General features: G+C 49.9%; 1 protein-coding gene across 1 annotated transcript in view; it reads right to left on the reverse strand.

The window, feature by feature from the left end:
* The window catches only part of LOC144609938 (uncharacterized), a 44,517-nt gene extending 20,113 nt beyond the window's left edge, over nt 1-24,404 (reverse strand). Inside the window, exons 1-2 of the mRNA XM_078428344.1 lie at nt 24,224-24,404; nt 3,155-3,205 (exon numbers count right to left, since the gene is read on the reverse strand). Of these exons, the coding sequence (XP_078284470.1) occupies nt 3,155-3,205; nt 24,224-24,235 (63 nt within the window). The 5' untranslated portion in view covers nt 24,236-24,404. The remainder of the gene's footprint in view (nt 1-3,154; nt 3,206-24,223) is intronic.
* Nucleotides 24,405-24,786: the final 382 nt, after the last annotated feature.

The following is a 24,786-nucleotide window of genomic DNA, read 5'->3' on the forward strand; positions in this document are numbered from 1 at the left end:
TGGTGGCGAGTCTGGGTCAAAACGTGGTCGTAGAGCAGGAGGGCAGGAGAAATCACAGCTGGTTAGCACAGACATGTGGGCCAAAGGGCTGTTCCCATGCTGTGTCTCCAAACAAACCTGCCACATGTCCTGTGAGTGACCAACGTCATTCACAAGCCTTCAGGAGTTGTGCAGAGGCAGCACACTTGCATGGACAGGGGACATTTCGGGACAGGACCCTTCCTCAGTCTGAAGATTGTCCTAAATTGTCACATACCATTACAAGCGTGCTTCCTCTGCACAACGTCGTCAGACTGAAGAAGTGTCCCGACCTGAATCGTCACCTCAGCATGTTCTGACCCACTGAGTTACTTCAGCACTTTGTGTCCTTTTGTGTAGTCAATAGTCAATAGTCATTTATTTGTCACAAACACATAAATGTGCAGTGAAATGAAAAATGTCACCAGCATCTAGTTTCTACTCAAGGATACACACACATGGTGTCAGGGCAAGAGCGTTAAGGTGGCAGATCCCTTAAGGTAGCGGAAATACAAGGGCCTATTCTGGCCAGCCAAGGGCAAGAGGTGGAATAAGCACAGCCCACGATCGAACAACTTGGCAGCAAAGACACACCCTCACTGCAAGGATCAGAGTGTGCTGGGCTATGGTTAGCCCACTCTAAAGGAAAGTAGTCTTTCTTTTGGCGATTGATGAGCCAGTACTGGTGGTCCACTGGTTGAATCCACTGTTGATGCACAGAGGAATAGATGGCAGTCTTCTGCAGTTTCTGATTCCCTAACAACGGTTCAAGTGAGGTTGGCCCACTGAGAGCACAGATGCCCATTCTTATTCCATTTGCCCGTGTTACGACTCCCCTGTCCACATCATCTTCCGCCACATGCTCCACACATACTCGAACCTTGCAGCACCAATGTCAAACATGCATTACATGCAAGCAACATCCAAGGAGAGGTGCAAAACAGGCAGCTGAATGCACAGTTCAAATTCCCAGTGCGCTGTAACGAGCAGCAGCTGATTTCACACTTTAATGGCACAGCGCAAAAGAATACGCATTATGCGATCGAGTTCTAACCCAGAATATGAGGGTTACAGAACCGAGGCAAAGATGGAAGCTATAATAGACATCAAGCATCAAATCAGCCATTCTTCAATTTACAGACATGCACAGGGAAAGCAGTGTAGGAAGTAAAACTTCAAAAATCAAAAGAAATTGGACAAAATGCACGAGTATTTTGCTGCAGCGTAATCCTTCTCACAAAAAGAATAGGTAGAGAGTCAGAGAGACATCCAGCATGGAAACACATCTTCAGTCTAACTGGCCCAAGCCAACATGCCCCATTTACACTCGCCCAACCTGCTTGCGTTTGGCCCACATCCTTGGGAGCCTGCCTATCCATGTACCTGTCCAAATGACTTTTAAACGTTGTGATAGTACCTGCCTCAACTACCTCCTCTGGCAGCTCGTTCTATATCCCCACCATTCTTTGTATAAACATGTTGCCCCTCAGGTTCCTATTAAAATCTTTCCCCTGCTCACTTTAAAGCTATGTCCTCCGATTCTTAATTCCCCTACTCTGGGTAAAAGACAATGCACTTACCCTATCTATTCCTCGCATGATCTTATACACCTCAACAAGATCACCCCTCATCCTCCAGAGACTACGTCCTAGCCTGTGCATCCTGTCCCTATAGTTCAGGTCCACAAGTCCTGGTGACATGCTCATGAATCTTCTCTGCAACATCTTTCCCATGATAGACACGAACCAACATCTTTCCTAAAACAGGGTCAACTAACGATATGTAGCTCAATAGCATTATCATGAAATAAACATTATTACACGTTTAGTTTAGTTGTGAGATACAGCACAGAAACAGGCTCTTCGGCCCGCCGAGTTTGTGCCGACCCGCGATCCCCATACACTAGCACTAGGGACAATTTACAATTTCACCTAATATAATCAACCGACAAACCTGTGTGTCTTTGGAGTGTGGGAGGAAACCGGAGCACCCGGAGAAAACCCACGTGGTAATTGGGAGAACACATACACAACTTGTAAACTGCACCCGGAGTCAAGATTGAACCCGGGTATCTGGGGCTGTAAGGCAGCAACTCTACCGCTGCACCACCGTGCCGACCTAAAGATCACTCCTCATCCTCCTGCGCGCCAAGGAATAAAGTCCTACCCTCACCCTAAAGCTCAGGCCCTCGTGTCCTGGCAACATCCTCGTAAATCATCTCGGCACCCTTTCCAGCTTAACAACAACTTAGTGCGGCATGGTGGCGCAGCGGTAGAGTTGCTGCCTTACAGCGAATGCAGCGCCGGAGACCTGGGTTCGATCCCGACTACGGGCGCTGTCTGTACGGAGTTTGTACGTTCTCCTCGTGACCTGTGTGGGTTTTCTCCGAGATCTTCGGTTTCCTCCCACACTCCAAAGACGTACAGGTTTGTAGGTAAATTGGCTTTGTAAATGTAACAATTGTCCCTAGTGGGTATAGGATAGTGTTAACGTGCGGGGATCGCTGGTCGGCGCGGACCCGGTGGGCCGAAAGGGCCTGTTTCCGCACTGTATCTCTAAACTAAGCATTTTTCCCACAAATAAAGATGAGTAGCTCAATGCCATCATAGTGAGAATTTTGTAAATTACACATTTGTTAATGGAGAGATTACTGTAATTGAATGACACCTAAAAGGCCAAAATATCTTGTATGTGCTCTCATGTATTGCAATGGAAAACAATGTGTGAGTGCCTCCTTCTGTGTGAACATCATGTGGGATTTGTCAGACCGAGAGGCAGGCAAGCTTCAGAAACACCAGCCTACATTGTTGGACACTCTCACGTGACGACATTGATGAAATGGCCGTCTCCCAGTTGGCAGAAAGGCACGGACTGTTTTAAATCGTGAGGTATTTTTATCCTGCAAAGACTAACTATCCTGGCTTGCCTGTCAAACGATCAATTCCAATGCAAATACAGCTTTTCCAATACAATTCCAATTCCAAAGCTTATAACTGGAAAATAAATTGCATGAGCTCGACACGGTGAGGCAGCTCTGTAAGCAAAGCAGTTCAGGGTTTATAATAAAATTATTTAATTATCTTATACAGCATGCAATACATTCCTCAGGCTGGGCCTGTGTAAATTCAACACCAACCTTGGAGATGTTGCTGGAGAGACTATTGGAATGGCCCAGGGTCTTCTCATTCTGCAAGAGAAAGGTAAAGCATGTCACCCTTGCCAACCACAGCAATCCCGATCTAAAATAGCACTGCCGCTAACAAAAGCTTCGCCTTGTTAAAGCAAGGTTAACTGACGTTTCGGGTCGAGACCCTTCTTCAGACTGATGTCAGGGGACAGCCCCGAAACGTCACCTATTCCTTCTCTCCAGAGATGCTGCCTGACCCGCTGAGTTACTCCAGCATTGTGTGTCTATCACCAAGATATTACCTGGTAGTCCAAACCGGACTACCTTAGATGGACTGCATGGACGCATTGGGCTGAAAGGTCTGTTTCCATGCCGTACGATTGACAGCTATGCACTAACTGACTGCCTCACTTTACTTTAGTTTAGAGATACAGTGCGGAAACAGGCCCTTCGGCCCACGGAGTGGCTCACTGCGACCAGCGATCCCTGCACATTAACACTACCCTACACACACCAGGGACAGTTTTTACATTTATACCAGGCCAATTAACCTACAAACCTGTACATCTTTTGAATCCGGGAGGAAAGCGAAGATCCACACAGGTCACAGGAGAACTTACAAACTCCATGCAGACAGGCACCCATAATCAGGATCGAACCCGGGTCTGTGGCACTGTGACAGACCCACAGTGGGTCTGGGATACCATAGGTCAGTAGCTGGACCGCGACGCCACCGTGCCACCTCCCGTTCATAAATAGAAATCCCCCACTTCGGTACAAATATTTTGGCTGCAGGATGCCCTGGGGCGCTCTGAAGAGGATGAAAACCTTTCTCTCCCAAAGATTGATGAGAAGGAGATATCTCCACAATCACCATGGTGGCGGCTGGAGTGGATGCCACTTGTAATCAGTCAAAACATTGTTCCCTTGAGGCGGAAATAATCCCCTGCCTGCTAACGAACACACAGACACAAACTTCAAACGCGGGGCACCGCAAACTGCTGGTACCGAGGTTAGATAGTAATCAAATCAGCATCAAATATCTCCCGGCAGGCAGGCAGGCAGACAGCAGCAAAGGTGGGCTGTCTTATGTGGTACCAGGCACTCCAATTACCACACTGCTCCTTATCCACCTGCATCGAGACGCGTGCTGCGAGGTAGAAACTCTACCACTGCGCCACCTCGCCCGCCCCAAACTCAAAAGATATGCCGGTGTGTAGGTTAATTGGCCGCTCTTCTGGTGAGGAGCGAGTGGATGCAAAAGTGGGATACCATAGGACTAGCATGAGCGGGTGATTTGATGGCCGCTGTGGACATCGGTTGGACACGTTAGAGGCAGGAAACATGTTCCCAATGTTGGGGGAGTCCAGAACCAGGGGCCACAGTTTAAGAATAAGGGGTAGGCCATTTAGAACGGAGATGAGGAAAAACCTTTTCAGTCAGAGAGTTGTGAATCTGTGGAATTCTCTGCCTCAGAAGGCAGTGGAGGCCAATTCTCTGAATGCATTCAAGAGAGAGCTAGATAGAGCTCTTAAGGATAGCGGAGTCAGGGGGTATGGGGAGAAGGCAGGAACGGGGTGCTGATTGAGAATGATCAGCCATGATCACATTGAATGGCGGTGCTGGCTCGAAGGGTCGAATGGCCTACTCCTGCACCTATTGTCTATTGACGTGGTGGGCCGAAGGACCTGTTTACACAATACATCTTTCAATCACAACAGAGAGGGCCTCAGAGCTAACTCCAGTTACAGCCCACTGTAAACACCACGTCTCTGGCAGCAAGACATCTCGCCCTGCTGTGACAGAACTCAGGACATCACAAAGAATTTAGTCAAGTGAATTGTGTGGGGGGGTTTAACCCAAGCCTTCGGTTCCAAATTGTAAGTGAGCAGGTTAGCTCACAGAGTGGATGCACAGACAGCAAATACTGTTTAAAAAAAGACACAAAGTGCTGGAGTAACACAGCAGGACAGGCAGCACCACTAGAGAACATGGATAGGTGACGTTTCAGGTCAGGACTATTCTTCAGACTGACTCATTCAGTATGAAGAACAGTTCCTACCAAAAACAGAATCAGTCCAAGAAATATCCCAACCTGAAACAGAATCGTTCTGAAGAAACTGATCTTTAGACGAGCTGCTGGAGGAAGTTGTTGAGGCAGGTCCTCTCGTAATGTTTGAGAAACATTTGAAACATTTAGAGAGGTACATGTGTAGGAATAGAGGGATAGATGCCAAATGCAGGCAGGTGGGACATGTTGGTCAGCGTGGGGAAATTGGGCCGAAGGGCCTGTTTTCACACAGTATGACTCTGTGACTCCATGGGCCTTGACCTGAAATGGGCCTTGATCCACGTTCTCGAGATGCTGCTGACCTGCTGATTAACTCCAGCACTTTGTGTCTTTTTTTTGGAAACCAACACCTGCAGTTCCTTGTTTCTACAGGAAATGCCGTTTATTGATTCACTTTGATGCTTTTTTCAGTAGGTATTGTTTCATAGTCTGACCTTGTTTTACAGTTCCTGAGCAATGCAAGCTTTCATGCTGGATTTTAATCCCCAAATGGGTCACGTTTTGATTCAATCCACGGGGTATTTCATCAAGAAGCGATCAAGTTAACGATGCGATGCCTCTTCATCTTGCATCATGGCTGACTTATTTGCACAGGGATCTTAAATGTTCTGGGTTTTATTTTGCGGCGTGCCTTCAGGGCACTTGTACAGTTATTACCATATTCTGTTATATTAAGAAGGTCCCTGGGCAAAAGCACCAAATTTCGTTATTGGTATTAAAATGAGACGGACTAATAAAGACAGTCAGAAAGCTGCTGCTGCTGTAATTTGTTCCTATTCTAGGTTCTATACCTTCCCCAGAGTTACCCCGGTCATATAACCAGGTGGTGCATTCACAGACAAAACAAACCTCGTCAGAGGCACCACGATTTGTTCTGTGGTTAAAATTGAAAGGTTCAAGCCCAGGCATGTCCTGCTGCCTACGGGGTTGTTCAGATCAGTGAGTCCTCACAGCAACCCCCCCTAATTTCCTGTAAACTAGTCTCTCTCACGAGTCTGCCAACTCCACCCCTCCCTCCAACTCTTTCTTAATCCACAGGGCAGCATGGTGGCGCTGGAGTAGTGCTACTGCCTTACAGCGCCAGAGACCCAGGTTCGATCCCGACTACGGGTGCTTGCCTGTACGGAGTGTGTACCTGTGACCCGCGTGGGTTTTCTCCGAGATCTTCGGTTTCCTCCCACACTTCTAAGACGTCCAGGTTGGTAGGTTAATTGGCTTGCGATAAAAGTACAATTCTCCCTAGTGTGTGTAGGGTAGCGTTAGTGTGCGGGGATCGCTGGTCGGCGTGGACTCGGTGGGTCGAAGGGCTTGCTTCCGCGCTGTATCTCTAAACTAAACGGTCTCCAGGAATGTGGGAACAACCCATTGCATCCGGGAGAAACCAATGTAGTCACAGGAAGAAAGTTCAAATTTCCCCGAACACTACAACCACATGGATCATCGGAGCTGTTTGGCAGCAGTACTAACCGCTGTAGCAGTGCACCCCCCCCCCCCCCCCCCCCAGATTTAGTCAGAGTGCGGAAACAGGCCCCCCAGCCCAACTTGCCCATGCTGAACAATATGCCCCATCTACGCTAGTCTCACCTGCCCGCGTTAGGACCATATCCCTCTAAACCTGGCCTGTCCATGTACCTATTCAAATGTCTTTTAAATGACTTGATCATTACCAAAATTCTCATCCCTCTGTTCAAACTCCTCCATGGCTTTATACCTTCCTCTTCCTGCAGTCCCCTCCAGCCTCACCATGCTGCACAGATCAGTTTAGTTTCTTGTCAAGTGTACAGGGGTACAGTGAAAAGCTTTTGTTGCGTGCTAACCTGCCAGCGGAAGCACAATACACGATGCCAGACCAGGAACAGGCACGATAGATAATCTTGATGTAAACTGAGATTTTGTAGTCTGCCGTGGGTGAAATCTAAATCCCAGTCAGAAGGGATTGTAAAAGCAAACAAAAGCTACAGCCAAAAAAAAATAAGTGGGATATACTAGAAACACTCAGGAGGTCAGACAGTGTCTGTGAAGACCAACAGAGAGTTAACGTATCAGGTTGATGCTACATAGCCCAGCGATACGGTTCCTGCACTCGTTATCCGCAAACCGAGAGGCACAGGTTCAAATCCCACTGCAGCTCTGCATTAATCCAATAAATGACATGGAATGAAATCTAATCTCAGTATCGCTGACTATGAAACTACTGGACTGTTGACAGCCAACATACTCAAGATCCACACACACCCCAGCCCAGCCATTCTCTCGTCTCCCCTCTCACTCCAGACGGAAGATACAAACGTTTGAAAGCATGCACCACCAGATTCAAGAACAGCTTCTTCACCACTGTTATCAGACCCTTGAACGAACCACTCAAACCCTTGGGATGAATTTCCCAATCTTCCAATCTCATTGTGGCCTTTTTAATCTTCATTTTTCTGCAGCTGCAACTTTACAGTCTACGCGCTATTTTCTCTATTGTGAGACGCATGTATGGTATAATTTATCTGCTTAACACGCAAAACAAAGCTTTTTGCCATATCTCAGTAATGCGGCACGGTGGAGCAGCTGGTAGTGCTGCTGCCTCACAGGACCAGAGACCCGGGTTCAATCCTGACTGTGCAGAGTTTGCACATTCTCCCCGTGACCGCATGGGTTTTCTACGGGTGCGTGTCTCCTCCCACATCTCAATGACGTGCAGGTTTGTAGGATAATTGGCCCAAGTAAATTTCCCCCAGGATGTGAATGAGAAAGGGGTCCAACGTAGAACTAGTGCAAACAGGTGATCGATGGTTAGCGTGGACTCAGTGAGCAGAATGGCCTGTTTCTGATTAAAGATAGTCCGAGGGTCTCCAATGACGTAGATAGTTCAGTAGATAGGATGGTTCCGTTGCCTGATAACAGCTGCGAAGAACTGCCCCTGAATCTGGAGGTGTGCGTTTTCACACTTCTGTACCTCTTGCCTGATGGGAGAGGGGAGAAGAAGGAACCAACATGGTTGCCTCCCATCTAATCAGTGAATTTGGCCAGCAAGGAACTCTATTAGGGACAGGTTGGCAGTGATGTAAAAATCTAACGAAAGAAATGGGTACAGCGGTACAATTGCTGCCTTGCAGCGCCAGAGACCCGGGTTCGATCCAGACTACGGGTGCTGTGTGTACAGAGTTCTCCCCGTGACCTGCGTGGGTTTTCTCTGAGATCTTCGGTTTCCTCCCACACTCCAAAGACGTGCAGGTTTGTAGGTTAATTAGCTTGGTATAAATGTAAATTGTCCCAGGATCGACATAGATGACCACATCTACACCAAACCCAAACCTATCAAGAGTAGACGAGGGCATTTGATTCAATTTGAGATACCAGCCATCAAGACAGATGTGTACAGCAATTCATTCTTCCCTCACACAATTAAAGCATGGAATAGTCATCACCCTACTATAGTTATTCAACCGGACACAACTACATTTAAGGCAGCTCTTCTCCAAGAAGCCCTTCTTGCTCAAGTCCATACTCCGCCACCTCCAGTTTAAATTCCATTTGGAATATTTTGGAGGAACAAGAACCAAGATACAATACAATACATCTTTATTGTCATTGTACAGTCTGAAGAAGGGTCTCGACCTGAAACGTCACCCATTCCTTCTCTCCCGAGATGCTGCCTGACCTGCTGAGTTACTCCAGCATTTTGTGAATAAAGTGCAAGTAGATCTGTGCCGGATCACTGTGCGATGTGACCATCCGGCTCAGCAGGACCGGTTCATAGCAGCTATGGCCCTGGGGATGAAGTGTTAGTGTGCAGGGATTGCCAGTCGGCTCGGACTTGGTGGGCCGAAGGTTCCGTGCTGAATCTCTAAACTAGAAAAAGAACCAAAGGCTGCAAAGGTGCCAGATCTCAACACCCTCATCAGTGACTGAAAGCACAAAGGGATCACAGCACACCCTGGCACCATTGGCGGCCAAGTCCACACAGGTCAAACGGGAGCACATAGCGCGAGGGTGGAGGAGCTCACGGCCGCGGGTATTTGCCGTGGTCTCCAGGCAACACAGCAGCGCGTCTCCAAAAGCAGATGGGACCCCTGCCGAGATTAACAACCACAGCTGATGAGCACAGACTGACCCAGCACTTCACAGCCATCTGAGTCACCACCACCCCACCCCCCAACCAACAAGCCACACTTCACAAGACACGTTTGTATTAACATCCTGTCTCTTTCTACACCCTGCTCATTCCAAAGTCTCTTTGAGCTAATGAACCAAAGCCCGCTCCCTGCCGGTCCTCAATTTAGAGTATCCTGTTCAGTTCTGGGCACCACGCTGTCAGAAAGACATTGTTAAGTTGGAAAAGGTGCAGAGAAGATCTATAAGGATGATGCCAAGACTCACGAGTCTGAGCTACAGGGAGAGGTTGAGCAGGCTGGGACTCGATTTCCTGGAAACCACGAGGATGAGGGGTGATCTTATAGTGTACAAAGTCATGAGAGGAATAGATTGGTTAGACGTAGAGAATATCTTGCCCAGAGTTGGGGAATTGAGAAGCAGAGGGCATAGGTTTAAGGTGAAGGGGGAAAGATTTTGTAGGTATCTGAGGGGTACATTTTTCACATGAAGGGTGGTGAGTGTATTGACGAGCTGCCTGAGGAGGGAGTGAGGCAGGGACAATTGCACCTTTTTAGCAAGCAATTAGACAGGTACATGGATAGGACAGGTTTGGGGGGACATGGGCTAAATGCAGGCAAGTGGGACTCGTGTAGATGGGACATGTTGGTTGGTGTGAGCAAGTTGGGCCGAAGGACCCGTTTCCACGCTGTATAACTATGACCCTGTTGCAAAATAGGGAAGTTTCAATTTGCACACGGCATAAACGCAAAAGGACACAGATGATCTCAGGAAGGGTACAGTCCATAATGGCACATTGTTGGTTGGGAAAGGTGAGATAATACGAGAGATAAGGATGCGACCAGTGGAACTGGTAGGACAACTAAAGGTGGGGCAGGCTGTGGGGAGAGGGATGAGGGGAGGAAACGCAGAAATTAGCTGGAATTAAAGACATCATTGTTCCTCCCAAGGGTTGTAAGCTGACCAAGCGAAATATGAGATGCAATCAGCTAAAAGATCTATCGGAGTGTTGTTTTGACACCAGTTTTATAACTAAATGTTGTCCCCTGAGCACAGAGCAAGCACTCCCCAGCTCCTCACTAAACTAGTCATAGAATCGCATACGTGGAAACAGGCCCTTCATCCCAATTTGCCCACAGCGGCCAACATACACTAGTCACACTTGCCTGCACTTGGTCCTTATCCCTGCAAACCTGTCATATCCATGTACCTGTCTAATCTATATACTAAAACTCTTGTTTGTTTGTTTGTTCCTGAACTATAGCCAAAACGGTACGCGATAGCGCGACAATTTTAGGCCCACCTTATTCACCGTCGTCCCTTTGGTGCTAATGGAAGAAGCTTCATTGAAATTGGTGTTATTCACATTTTAAAGTTTAAATCTATCTCCTAGGGAGGGAGGGTGGGAGATGGAGGGAGGGGGGAGGATAAGGGGGTTTGAGGGGGATGGAGTGGGGGGATGGAGTGGGGGGAGGGGAAGGGGGGTGGAGGGGCGGTGAAGGGAGGGGGGGAGGGATGGAGGGAGGGGGATGGAGGGAGGGGAATGGATGGAGGGAGGGGGATGGAGGGAGGGGGATGGAGGGAGGGAGGGGGATGGAGGGAGAGGGATGGAGGGAGGGGAGGGAAGGAAGGGAGGGGAGGGAGGGGGTGCTGCACCAATGCAGCAGAGGTTTGGGCCCATCGGGTCCACTTGGTCTAGTTGATTCTTAAAACTTACAACTAGCGTGCTGGGTTGTTTCCCGTTCACAGAATTACAGGCGATAGCTGCATTTAGCTAGGGTCCCGACCCAAAACTTGCTCGTGCCGACCATCTAATGCTAGTCCCACTTACCCGTGTTTGGCCCAGAGTTGCTGCTTTACAGCGAATGCAGCGCCGGAGACTCAGGTTCGATCCTGACTATGGGTGCTGCACTGTAAGGAGTTTGTACGTTCTCCCCGTGACCTGCGTGGGTTTTCTCCGAGATCTTCGGTTTCCTCCCACACTCCAAAGACGTACAGGTATGTAGGTTAATTGGCTGGGTAAATGTAAAAATTGTCCCTAGTGGGTGTAGGATAGTGTTAATGTACGGGGATCGCTGGGCGGCACGGACTTGGTGGGCCGAAAAGGTCTGTTTCCGGCTGTATATATATGATATGATAATCAAGTACACACAGGACTCTTTGAACGTCAACATCACTCAATCCCTCACCATTTTACAAGCAATCTGCTTTTCAATGATGTGCATCAATGTGGATCACTTGACAGTTTTCTCAACTTACTTTCCATCTGTTGTGTTCTCACCCACTCACTCTGCTTGTCTCTACCTCCAACATCCCCCCCCCCCCCCTCCCCCACTAACAAACGTACATTTTTCCCATTCATTTCCATGCTCTTTGATGATGTTTTTCAACACAACACAAACATGAATACAGGTAACTATAAAAGTCGATGATGGCAGGGTACACGGTCTTCAGCAAGGCTTTTGACATGTTTGTAAGTTCATAAGTGAGAGGAGCAGAACTAGGCCATTCGGCCAATCAAGTTTACTTCACCATTCAATCATGGCTGATCTATCTCTCCCTCCTAACCCCATTCTCCCTCCTTCTCCTCATAACCCCTGACACCCGTACTAATCAAGAATCTGTCTATCTGTGCCTTAAAAATATCAATTGACAGCCTCCACTGCCTTCTGTGGCAGTGAATTCCACAGATTCACCACCCTCTGACTAAAGACGGTTCCACATGGAAGGTTAGATCGCATGGGATCCAGGGAGAGCTAGCAGATGAGATAGAAAACTAACTTCATGGAAGGAAGCATAGGGTGATGGTGGTTGTCTTTTTGCCATCGGTGATGGCCTCCCGACTGGAGGGCTCTGACGAGTGGCGTGCTTCAGGGATCGGTGCTGGCTCCACAATAATAAAACCAAAGACAGACACAAAGTGCTGGAGTCACTCAGCATCTTAAAAAATGCTGAGTCAGTCAGGCAGCATCTCTGTAGAAAATAGATAGGTCTAAAACAATATATATATAATAAACCGATACCAATAGCATGCAAAACAAAGTTTTTCACTGTACCATACCAGAGGCCAGTGGAAGAAATTGAGTGGCTGGTTTCCTACCACACAACCAACACCTTAAAACAGACAAGCTGATGGCAACTAGATCCATCAACAACACAGCAAAGGCAGTTTGTTGTCAGTCCAGACTCAAATGTGGTGTAAATGGTTATTTAGTTTATTATTATTGTCATTTGTACCGATGTACAGTGAAAACCTTTTTTGGTGCGTGTTATCCAGTCAACGAAAAGACTAAACATGATTACAATCAAGCCGTCCACAGTTACAGGACAAAGGGTATATACTTTAGTGCAATGTAAAGACTGATAAAGCCCTATGGATGGTAGTTCAAAGGATTCCAATGAGGTGGATGGGAGGTCAGGACCGCAGCTGATGAGAGGACATAGAAAATAGGTGCAGAAGGAGGCCATTCGGCCCTTCAAACCAGCACCGCCATTCATGGCTGATCATCCACAATCAGGAACATGTGCCCAACTTCTCCCCATATCCCTGGATTCCACTAGCCCCCAGTGGACGGTTCAGTTGCCTGATAACGGCTGGGAAGAAACTGTCATTGAATCTGGAGGTGTGCGCTTTCACACGTCTGTACCTCTTGCCTGATGGGCGAGGGGAGAAGAGGGGGGTGGGGACATTGTCGTATCGTTGTTTGTGGAAAGACAACGCTGCATGTCCTCCGACAACAACTACACTTCAAACAAAAATAGACATAAAATGCTGGAGTAACTCAGCGGGACAGGCAGCATCTCTGGAGAGAAGGAATGGGTGACGTCACCCATTCTTTCTCTCCAGAGATGCTGCCTGTCCCGTTGAGTTACTCCAGCATTTTGTGCATATCTTCAATTTAATCCGGCATCTGCAGTTCCTTCCGACACACTTCAAACAAAGCTTCGGTGGGGTCGGGCATTCTTGAGATACAACAATTTCCAGTAAGGCACTTTCTCCGTATTCAAACTGGTCATTGTTGCTGAGATTCACCCTGCCCTGATAGTTGCGTGGTCTTCCTCTCTCCATTACCCACCCTGACCTGCCAGGCATATCCTACATCCTGCAAATTATCGCATTTTACACTTCCTTCTCTGCATTTGCATTTTGCCATTAAACTATCAACCACAATTTATCCCCATGACAACCATGGCCTCACCCTTTCACAAGCATTCTCTCAGTTATCATATCATATCATATATATACAGCGCGGAAACAGGCCTTTTCGGCCCACCAAGTCCACGCCGCCCAGCGATCCCTGCACATTAACACTATCCTACACCCACTAGGGACAATTTTTTACATTTACCCAGTCAATTAACCTACATACCTGTACATCTTTGGAGTGTGGGAGGAAACCGAAGATCTCGGAGAAAACCCACGCAGGTCACGGGGAGGACGTACAAACTCTTTACAGTGCAGCACCCGTAGTCAGGATCGAACCTGAGTCTCCGGCGCTGCATTCGCTGTAAAGCAGCAACTCTACCGCTGCGCTACCGTGCCGCCCATCAGTTGTATCAATCCCTATCCCCATCCTTTCCAACGACAAAATGTTTTAGTTTAGTTTAGAGAAACAGGCCCCTCAGCCCACCGAGTCAGCACCGACCTGCAATCCCCGCACACTAACACCATCCTACGCACCTGGGACAATTTTACATTTATACCAAGCCAATTAACCTACAAACCTGTGTGCCTTTGGAGTGTGGGAGGAAACAGAAGGTTATACCAAGCCAATTAACCTACAAACCTTTGGAGTGTGGGAGGAAACAGAAGGTCCCGGAGAAAACCCACGCAGGTCACGGGGAGATCGTACAATCTCCGTACAGACAGCGCCCGTAGTCAGGATCGAACCCGGGTCTCTGGCGCTACGAGGCAGCAACTCTACCGCTGCGCCACCGCGCCGCCCACCACAATCAAAATGAGAAAGACAATTTCCTGAAACACAAACCTGAAACATTAACTGTGCTTTTCTCTCCACAGATACTGCCCGACCTGCAGAGTGCTTCCAGCATTTTTTGTTTTTACTTCAGATTTCCAGCATCTGCAGACTGTTTTTTTACATTCCCATCCTTGACAAAATAGAACAGGGGACTGAAGAGGAAGGAGGGGGAAGGAAATAAATAAACAGAACATAAAAGCTGCTGCGGTGGCTTACTTGGTTAAAGCACCTGCCTCGTAAACAGGAGATCCTGAGTTCAAATCTCAGCGTCAGACACCCTGGTTCAATCTTAACTACAGATGCTGTCTGTACGGAGTTTGTACGTTCTCCCTGTGACCGCGTGGGTTTTCTCCGGGTGCTCCAGTTTCCCCCCCCCCACAGTCCAAATACATGCAGGTTTGTAGGTTAATTCGCTTCTGTAAAATGTCCTTAGCGAATAAGATAGAACTAAAGTGTAAGAAAATAACTGCAGATGCTGGTACAAATCGAAGGTATTTATTTCACAAAATGCTGGGGTAACTCAGCAGGTCAGGCAGCATCTCAGGAGAGAAGGAATGGGTGACGTTTCGGGTCGAGACCCTTCTTCAGAATGACGTTTCGGGTCGAGACCCATCTTCAGATTGAAGAAGGGTCTCGACTCGAAACGTCACCCATTCCTTCTCTCCTGAGATGCTGCCTGACCTGCTGAGTTACTCCAGCATTTTGTGAATAAATACCTAGGATAGAACTAAAGTATCGGTGATCGCTGGGCAGCGCGGACTCGGTGGGCCGAAGTGCCTGTTTCCAGGCTGTATCTCTAAACTAGACTAAAAACCAAAATCTTGTAAGACTAAACGATTGCAGAATTGTGAAGTTAGAGGAAGGGAGAGTAGAGAGCATACTGTCGGGTTGCCTCACAACTTCGTTTGGCAACGGCCCTGCCCAAGATGGCGTGAAATTGCAGAGAGATGTTGATACATCGTAGTATGTCACACCATAGCAAATAAATAGCACTAGACCAAGTGGACTTGTTGGGCCCAAACCTCTCCTGCATTGGTGCAGCACCTTCTTCTCCCTCTTTTCCCCCCTCCCCTCCCCCCCTTACTCCCTCTCTCCCCTCCCCTCCATCCCCCCTCCATCCCTCCTCCCCTTCCCCCTCTCTCCCCCTCCCTCCCTCCCTTCCTCCCCTCCCTCCACCCCCCATCGTCCTCCACCTCCCCCCCACTCCATCCCTCTCAACCTCCCTTATCCTCCCTCATCCCCCCTCCCTCCCAAGGAGATAGATTTAAACTAAAATGTGAATAACTTAAAAAATATAACACCGATTTCAATGAAACTTCTTCCATTAGCACCAAAGAGGTGACGGTGAGTGAGGTGGGCCTAAAATTGTCGTGTTATCGTGTACCGTTTTGGCTGTAGTTCAGAAACAAACAAATGAGAGTTTTAGTATATAGGTGACAAATAGCCTCTTCACCACTGACACTGTCGACATCTCGTGCTGCCTACGGGAAAGCAGCCAATGAAAGCAAGGACCCCGCACACCCCGGTCATTCCCACCTTCCCCTCTCCGCTGGAGTCTGAAAGCACATACCACCACATTCCCATCCTTGAGATTATTAGACTCCGAAATGATAGAAGATTGAAGTAGAACAGGGCACTGGGAAGGAGGGTGAAGGGGTTGAATAAACAGAAGGTGCAAGACAAAAGGATTGCAGAGCTACAAATTGTGAAGCTAGAGGAAGGAATGTAGGTGGAAGGTGAGGGCGAGGGGAGAAATAGGTGCAGGTCCAGGTGGGGCTCTGGGGAGGGAGGGGGAGACAGAGGGGTGTGGGGTAGAAAGGGGAGGGGCAGGAGGAGTTGTTAGAGGGCAGCACGGTGGTGCAGCGGTAGAGTTGCTGCCTTACAGCGAATACAGCGCCGGAGACTCAGGTTCGATCCCGACTACGGGAGCCGTCTGTATGGAGTTTGTACGTTCTCCCCGTGACCTGCGTGGGTTTTCTCCGAGATCTTCGGTTTCCTCCCACACTCTAAAGACGTACAGGTATGTAGGTTAATTGGCTGGGCAAATGTAAAAAATGTCCCTAGTGGGTGTAGGATAGTGTTAGTGTGTGGGGATCGCTGGGCGGCGCGGACCCGGTGGGCCGAAGGGCCTGTTTCTGCGCTGCATCTCTAAATCTAAATATCTAAATCTAAAAAAAAAACTAAATTTCTAGGTTGCCTTCGATGTTCATACCGTTAGGTTGTAAGCTACCCAAGCAGAAATACTTGTAACTACTAAATAAATAATGTAATAAACAATGACAGGGGACAGCACAGTGGCACAGCGGTAGAGTTGCTGTCTTACAGTGCTAGAGACCCGGGTTCGATACTGACTAGGGGGGCTGGCTCTATGGCTCTATGGAGTTTGTATGTTCTTCCTATGACTGTGTGGATTTTCTCAGGGTGCTTCGATTTCCTCCCACACTCAAAGATGTACAGGTTTGTAGCTTAACTAGCAGGTTTGTAGGGAAAATTGTAATTTGTCCCGAGTATGTAGGATAATGCTGGTGTACTGAGGTGATTGCTGTTCGGTGCGGACACGGTGGGTCAAAGCTCCTGTTTCCATGATGTTTCTCTAAGGTCTAAATTAAAGTCTACTAGAGATTAGCACTGGACCAGAAGCTAAATTACAGCCAATGGCAACTATTAACTGAATGGTCTGAAGAAGGATCTCGACCCGAAACATCACCTATTGCTTTTCTCCAGAGACGCCGTCTGAGCCACTGAGTTACTCCAGCTTTTTGTGGCTATCTTGAGTTTAAACCAGCATCTGCAATTCCTTTTTACGCTATTTAACTACATCCCAGGATATCTCCCAATATTTGAAGGTTGATCTCCACTCTATTTCAGAGAATACGTTGTTTGGATAATCCGTGAAACCTAAAACAATTACCATCGTGAATTAAATATATGTTCCACATTTGACAAGTCCAGATGTTCGTTAGGGGACTTGCACAATAGTTCAGGAATCCAAAACCTCCCCTGCACTGGCTTTAGTTAGTTAGTGTTGCCTCATGGTGATACATGTCCGGGCATGACTATCAAAAGTAAACAAAGAGACTCTGGTTAACTGTGACTCATCCCAAAGCACCAGCTGACTGATTCCACCGTTCCATCGGACCGATTGGTCTGGAAAACATTTGAACATGATGAGGAACGTGAGGAGGATATCAGAGCCTTGCAGCCTGCTTCACGATCCAGCAAAACCACGGCTGATATCCTTACCTCCCAGCCACGGAACATAGAACAGGTCGGCACAGGAACCGACCCCATCCCTCCCTTCGGCCCTCAATGTCTGTGCCGAACATGATGCCAAGTTACACCCGAAATGGTACTTATTCCTTTTCTTCAGAGGTGCTGCCAGTCCTGCTGAGTTACTCCAACATTTTGTGTCAATCCTCCGTGTAAACCAACATCTGCGGTTCCTTCCCACGCACGATACCCAAGTTAAACTGATCTCATCGACCTGAACATGATCCATATCCCACTATTCCCTGCACTTGCGTGTGCCTTTCTAAAAGCCTCTTCACCGTCTCCACCACCAACCCCAGCAATCCCATCCCTCTCTGTGTAGAAGACGTGCCCCGCACATCGATATATTACTAAATCTCTCATCTTATTTGTTCCCTTCCCCTATATGTTCGTTCCCCCGTTTGTTTGTTTGTCCTGTATGTGCAGTTTTCATCCGGACAAAAACGGTACACGATAACGCCACAATGTTTTGGCCCACCCTACTCACCATTCCCCCGCGGTCTCAATAAATCAACTTCTGTTACTTTTAAAAACAATTTACTTCATGAACTTTAACAAATGCGCTCCCCCCCCCACCTCCCCCCGCTGGGAGGACCAGAGGGAGGACCGGCGTCCGTCTTGGCATGCCCCGCGCCTGACCTTTCTTCCGTGGTGCTGAGCGGTGGCAGAGTCCAACAGGGTCCAACAAGATGGCCGTCGCCGTCGTTCACTGCAGGACAGATTTCGGGTCTACGGCTCGCTCTGGCCGATGGGATGAACGCCCGGGGCCGATGTCAGGAGCTCCCCCTACCCTTCCCTGTCCCCCTTCGCCCGTTCATGGCCGTGGGGGACATTCCCTGCCCCCCAACAGGTCCATGGATCAGTGGGGTTGCTGGGCCCGCAGGACAGATTTGGACCCAACGGGTCCACGTCAGTCTATCTCCATTAAACTTTCCTCCTCTCACCTTATAACTATGCCTTCTAGTGTTAGACATTTCCACCTTGGGAAAAAGGTTCTGACCGTCTACCCTATCTATGCCACTCATAATTTCGTATACAACTTCCGGCATTATTCCATTACCCCTTAATTCCCCTACAATCTATACATTTCTTGAATATATTCAGTTACAAAGATTCCAGTAACAAAGAGAAAGCCTACATGGTCACAGGGAGAACGCACAAACTCCGTACAGACAGCACCCTTAGTCAGGATCAAACCCGGGTCTCTGGCGCTGCGGGGCAGTAACTCTACCGCTGCGCCACCCCTAAAGTGCTTGCCCAGAAGGTGGTGCAACGCAGAAAGTGCCGAGGATGCCATTGAGACAGTTATACACTTTGTGACCGACACAAAGTGCTGGAATAACTCAGCGGGTCAGGCAGCATCTCTGGAGAGAAGGAATGGATGACGTCAGTCTGAAGAAGGGTCTCGACCCGAAACGTCACCCATTCCTTCTCGCCCGAGATGCTGCCTGACCCGCTGAGTTACTCCAGCATTTTGTGTCTACCTTCGATTTAAACCAACATCTGCAGTTTTTTTTTTCCTCGACAGGTCATAAGTGATAGTGGGTAGAATTAGGCCATTCGGCCCATTAACTCTACTCCGCCATTCAATCATGGCTGATCTATCTCTCCCTCCTAACCCCATTCTCCTGCCTTCTCCCCGTGACCTCTGACACCTGTACTTATGTTTTAGGTCAAGAGCCCTCTTCAGACTCAGCGAGTTATCATCGCAACCCTTACATAGATCCGGGAACGCTGCCAAAGATCTTTCTATGCTTCAATAAAATCTCTCACTCTTTCAAACCTCAGAGTGCAGGCCTAGTCGATTCAAAGGTATCACAAAATGCTGGAGGAACTCAACGGGTCAGGCAGCATCTCTGGAGAGAAGGAATGGGTGACGTTTCGGGTCGAGGCCCTTCTTCAGACCTTCTTTAGTTGATTCAATCTCTCTTTATACAGCAAAACCACCATCGCAGAAACAATTGTAGTCAACCTCGGTTGCATGTTGAGATTCTGATTTCGATGAGGAGACTCAAATTGTGTGCAGGTGACCACTGTTTATGGCCAGTCTGCTACCGAACTTCATCCAGATTCACAAATCACCACCCAAAATTTTGAGATACAAAGTAAAATTTGCACTTGCCGAATTTATGTAGCATAATACAAATTTAAAAAACAAAATTATTGGGTAGGCTTTCTCCAGTTGCTCCGGTTTCCTCCCATCTTTCAAAGACGTGCAGGTTTGTAGGTTAATTGGCTTCTGTAAATTGTGCCGAGTGTGTGGGATAGAACTAGTGAACGCGTGATCACTGGTCGGCGCGGACTCGGTGGGCCGAAAGGCCGGTTTTCACGCTAAACGGAACTGAGAAAGCTCTGAGCATCCAAGATCCGGGCATGAGGCATCTGTTGGCTTCCTTACTGCCAGCATATTCCAGACTCAGCACATGAGTGGAGTTGGGAGGAGTTGGCTGCGCCTAACGGCTGCGGCTCTCTGGCAGTCTGTTTGTCTTTTTTTCTTTTTTTTTGTTTGTGTCGGTGTTGGGATGGTTTTTGTTTCTGTTTTTGGCTGTGTATGTGTGGTGGGGTGTGGGTGTGGGGTGGGGCGGGGGAAACCTTTCTTTTATTAGGTCTCTTCCCCGGGGCGCAGCTCGCCCGCGGGGCCTTCCATCGCCGGCGCGGCTCGGCTGCAGGACTTAACATCGCCAGCGCGGCTCGGCCGCGGGACGTTTCAGTGCCCGGTGCGGCTCGGCCGCTGGACTTAACATCGCCCGGTGCGGCTCGGCCGCAGGACGTTTCGGTGCCCGGTGCGGCTCGGCCGCGGGACGTTTCAGTGCCCGGTGCGGCTCGGCCGCTGGACTTAACATCGCCCGGTGCGGCTCGACCGCAGGACGTTTCAGTGCCCGGTGTGGCTCGGCTGCGGGACGTTTCAGTGCCCAGTGCGGCTCGGCTGCGGGACTTAACATCGCCCGATGCGGCTCGGCCGCGGGACGTTTAGGTGCCCGGTGCAGCTCGGCCGCGGGACGTTTCGGTGCCCGGGGCGGCTCGGCCGCGGGGCCTTCCATCCTCTTGCGGGGGCTGTGCGTGTCGGTTGCCTCGGTAGGGGTCGAGCTGCCTGTCCGTGGGTGCGGGGGGAAGAGAGGGGAAGTTTTGTTGCCTCCATCACAGTGAGGGGGTGTTTGGAGTCACTGTGATGGATGTTTGTGTTGGGGTCGGGTGTCCTGTGTTTTTTTTCTTTTTGCTGTGTTTTGTGACTGCTGAAATTTTGTTCGGTGTTGTGCCGAATGACAATAAAGTGTTGTTATGTTATGTTATTGTCAATTGCTGAGACTTGAAAAGCCACTAGGGGTGGCACGGTAGCGCAGCGGTAGAGTTGCAGCCTTACAGCGCCAGAGACCCAGATTCTAGCCTGACTACGGGCGCTGTCTGTATGGAGGTAGTACGTTCTCCCCGTGACCTGCGTGGGTTTTCTCAGGGTGCTCTGGTTTTCTCCCACTCCAAAGACGTACAGGTTTGTTGGTTAATTGGCTTGGTATAAGGGTAAATTGTTCCCAGTGTGTGTAGGATAGTGTTAATGTGCGGGGATCGCTGGTCAGCATGCACGCGGTGGGCCGAAGGGCCTGTTTCCGCGCTGTATCTGTATCTCTAAACACTGGTCAGACAACATTTGGAGTATTGTGAGCAGTTTTGGGCCCCATATCTGAGGAAGGATGTGCTGGCGTTGGAGAGGGTCCAGAGGAGGTTTACGAGAATGATCCCAGGAATGAAATATGATGAGCATTTGACAGCACTGGGCCTGTACTCGTTGGAGTTTAGAAGGATGAGGGGAGACCTCAATGAAACTTGCCATAGAATGAAAGGCCTGGATAGATTGGATGTGGAGAAGATATTTCCACTGGTGGGAGAGTCTAGATCCAGAGGACATTGCCTTAGAATAAAAGGATGTAGCCTTAGAAAGGAGAAGAGGAGGAATTTCTTTAGTCAGCGGGTGGTGAATCTTTGGAATTCATTGCCACAGACGGCTGTGGAGGTCAAGCCAACGGATATTTTTTTAAGGTGGAGATGAAGGATTATTGATTAATAGGGGCATCAGGGGTTATGGGGAGAAAGCAGGAGAATGGGGTTGAGAGGGAAAGATAGATCAGCCATGATTGAATGGGCCGAATGGCCTAATTCTGCTCCTATAACTTATGATGAAAAGTGCTTAAAAGCTGCCGACTGAATGCAGGAGTTACTTAACATTAGAGAAGTCAACGTTCACACTGCTGGGTTATAAGCTGCCCAAGAGCACCAGCCACATGCTGTCCTGCACAGGGTGGAGAAGAGATCTCACTCCTCTATCTGTAACCGAGACAGTGTGTGCAACATGGGTCATTCCCATGGCACAGCAGTAGGGCTAGCTCACAAATATTCATTTAACCAGAAGATAGACACAAAATGCTGGAGTAACTCCGCGCGGGCCAGCCAGCACCTCCGGAGCAAAGAAATAGGTGACATTTCGGGTCACAACCCTTCTTCAGACTGGAGGCAAGATAAAGCCGGGCAAAACAGGGGCCAGCAACAAATTGCCTCAGGAAGGGTGGTATCAGTAACTGCCCATTGTTGACTGGGGAAGATTTAGACAATAGACAATAGGTGCAGGAGGAGGCCATTTGGCCCTACGAGCCAACACAGCCATTCAATGTGATCATGGCTGATCATTCTCAATCAGTACCCCGTTCCTGCCTTCTCCCCATACCCCCTGACTCCACTATCCTAAAGAGCTCTATCTAGCTCTCTCTTGAATGCATTCAGAGAATTGGCCTCCACTGCCTTCTGAGGCAGAGAATTCCAGATTCACAACTCTCTGACTGGAAAAGTTTTTCCTCATCTCAGTTCTAAATGACCTACCCCTTATTCTTAAACTGTGGCCCCTTGTTCTGGACTCCCCCAACATTGGGAACATGTTTCCTGCCTCTAACGTGTCCAACCTCTTAATAATCTTATACGTTTCAATAAGATCCCCTCTCATTTCTGGAGAAAAGGAATAGGTGATGTTTCAGATCAAGACCCCTTCTTGAGTCTCGACCCAAAATGTCACCTATTCCTTTTCTCCAGAGTTGCTGTCTGACCCGCTGAGTTACTCCAGCTTTTTGTGTCAATCCTCAGTTTTAAACCAGCATCTGCAGTTCCTTCCAACACACATGGGCTGTTTTGATGTCGCATGGGGGGGTAAATGCAACGAGATAGCCCCCAATACATCTCACACCCTAACAATCACACACCTAGAATAGACACACAACGCTGAGAGTAACTCAGCGGGTCAGGCAGCATCTCGAGAGACGTTTCGAGTCGGGACCTTTGCACAGACTCCAGCATTTTGTGTCTGTCTTCGCTAGTTCCTTCCTACATAATCACACACCTGGGGCAGGATTACTGAATTTAAGGATTATCCCTGAAGATTCACAGCCAGAAGTGAGAGAGAGAGAGAGAGACCTGCACCTCTCTCTCGGGACCTACATCCCAGCCACAGAAAGGAGTCCTTGGGAAACGTCCAACAACTGCAAAGATGCTGCAATTAACACCACAGCAAACGAGCCTAGCAGTGGGACCGACTGGCCCAGCATTGACATACCACGTTCAAAACCCAGCAGAGATGCCGAACTTGCAGTGAATCTCACTCCCATACAGGTGCTCACCGACCCCAGAGATATAAACCCTAAAGGCATTTCCCCACACAGCCCACCTCCATTCTTTGCCTCACTCTGACCCCCCCCCCCCGATATATCTAAACCCCTGCCCCCTCCACACTCATGATAACCCCATCCCTCTAGACATCCACCCCAGCCACAGCTGTCCAACACCCACCACCGTTTCCTCCCTCTGCCCCTCCTTTGCCTGATCCCCACTGCCCCCTTTCCCGACGTATCTAAACCCTGCCCCCCTCTCACTGAACTGCCCTGTCCCTCCCAAACAGGCAGTCCCCACCCCCGACCCACCACCCCCCACCCCCGACCCACCACCCCTTCCCCACTGCTTGATCCCCACCCAACCCTCCCACAAGCCTCTGATCCTCCCACCCACCCCCCTAATGGTCCTGCCCTCCCCCAACTCTCTGACCCTCCCCCCCCCCCCCCCCCACCGTCTCTCCCCTGGCAATCCCCACCCCTCCCCTCACTCCCAGCCCCCCTCAGCCTCCACCCCCCCCCCCAAAACACACACCCCTGACCCCCACCCCCCCGAACCCTCCACACACCCCCTCCCCTGACCTCCCACAGCCCCCCAGTCCTCACACACCCCCTCCCCTGACCCCCACATCCTCAGACAAACCCCCCACCCACTCCAGCCCTCCTCTCACACCCCCCCCATCCTCTGACACCCTCTCTCCAGACCTTCCCCCTCCAAGCCCCCTGATAGTCCCCAACCCCCCCTGACCCCCAGCCCCCCTCAGCCCTCACACACTCCCCCAAACACACCCCCTGACCCCCCCCCCCCCCCACACATACACTCTCTCCAGACCCACCCCCACCCTCTGACATTCCCCCTCCAAGCCCCCCGATAGTCCCCACCGTTCCCCTTCCCTCCCCCCCAAGGCTCTGACCACCCCCCTCCCCCTGTCTACCCCCATCACAACAACCCCCCCCGACCCTCCCTGACCCCCTCTCCCCCCCCCCGGGCCGGGCCGGGCGGACAAAGCCCTACCTGCAGCTTCATTTTGCTGGGCGGGTGAGTGAGTGACTGGGCCCCGGGCGCGGGGCCGCCCGCAGCCCCCCCGGGCTGGAGTGCGGGGTCCGGGGCCTGGAGCTCCCGCCCGCCCTCACTCGCTCCCTCCCGACCCGACGGCAGCCGAGCCGAGCGTCCCCCCCGCACCGGCGTGGACGACGTGCGCGCCCCCGGGGGGGGGGGGGGCTCGTGCTCGAGATCCGTACGCGCCCCGCCGCCGCACGGACACGCGCACGCACGCACATGGGCCGCTGGTCGTCTGGTCACAGGGTAAACAAGTGACGTACACCCCACACACACACACACCACACACACACACACACACCCCACACACACACACACACACACACACACACACACCCCACACACACACACACCACACACACCACACACACACACACACACACACACACCCCACACACACACACACACACCCCACACACACACACACACACACACCCCACACACACACACACACACACACCCCACACACACACACACACCCCACACACACACACACACACACACACCACACACACACA

This window comes from Rhinoraja longicauda, chromosome 35 (genome assembly GCF_053455715.1).
Source record: "Rhinoraja longicauda isolate Sanriku21f chromosome 35, sRhiLon1.1, whole genome shotgun sequence".
NCBI classification, from domain to species: Eukaryota; Metazoa; Chordata; class Chondrichthyes; order Rajiformes; family Arhynchobatidae; genus Rhinoraja; species Rhinoraja longicauda.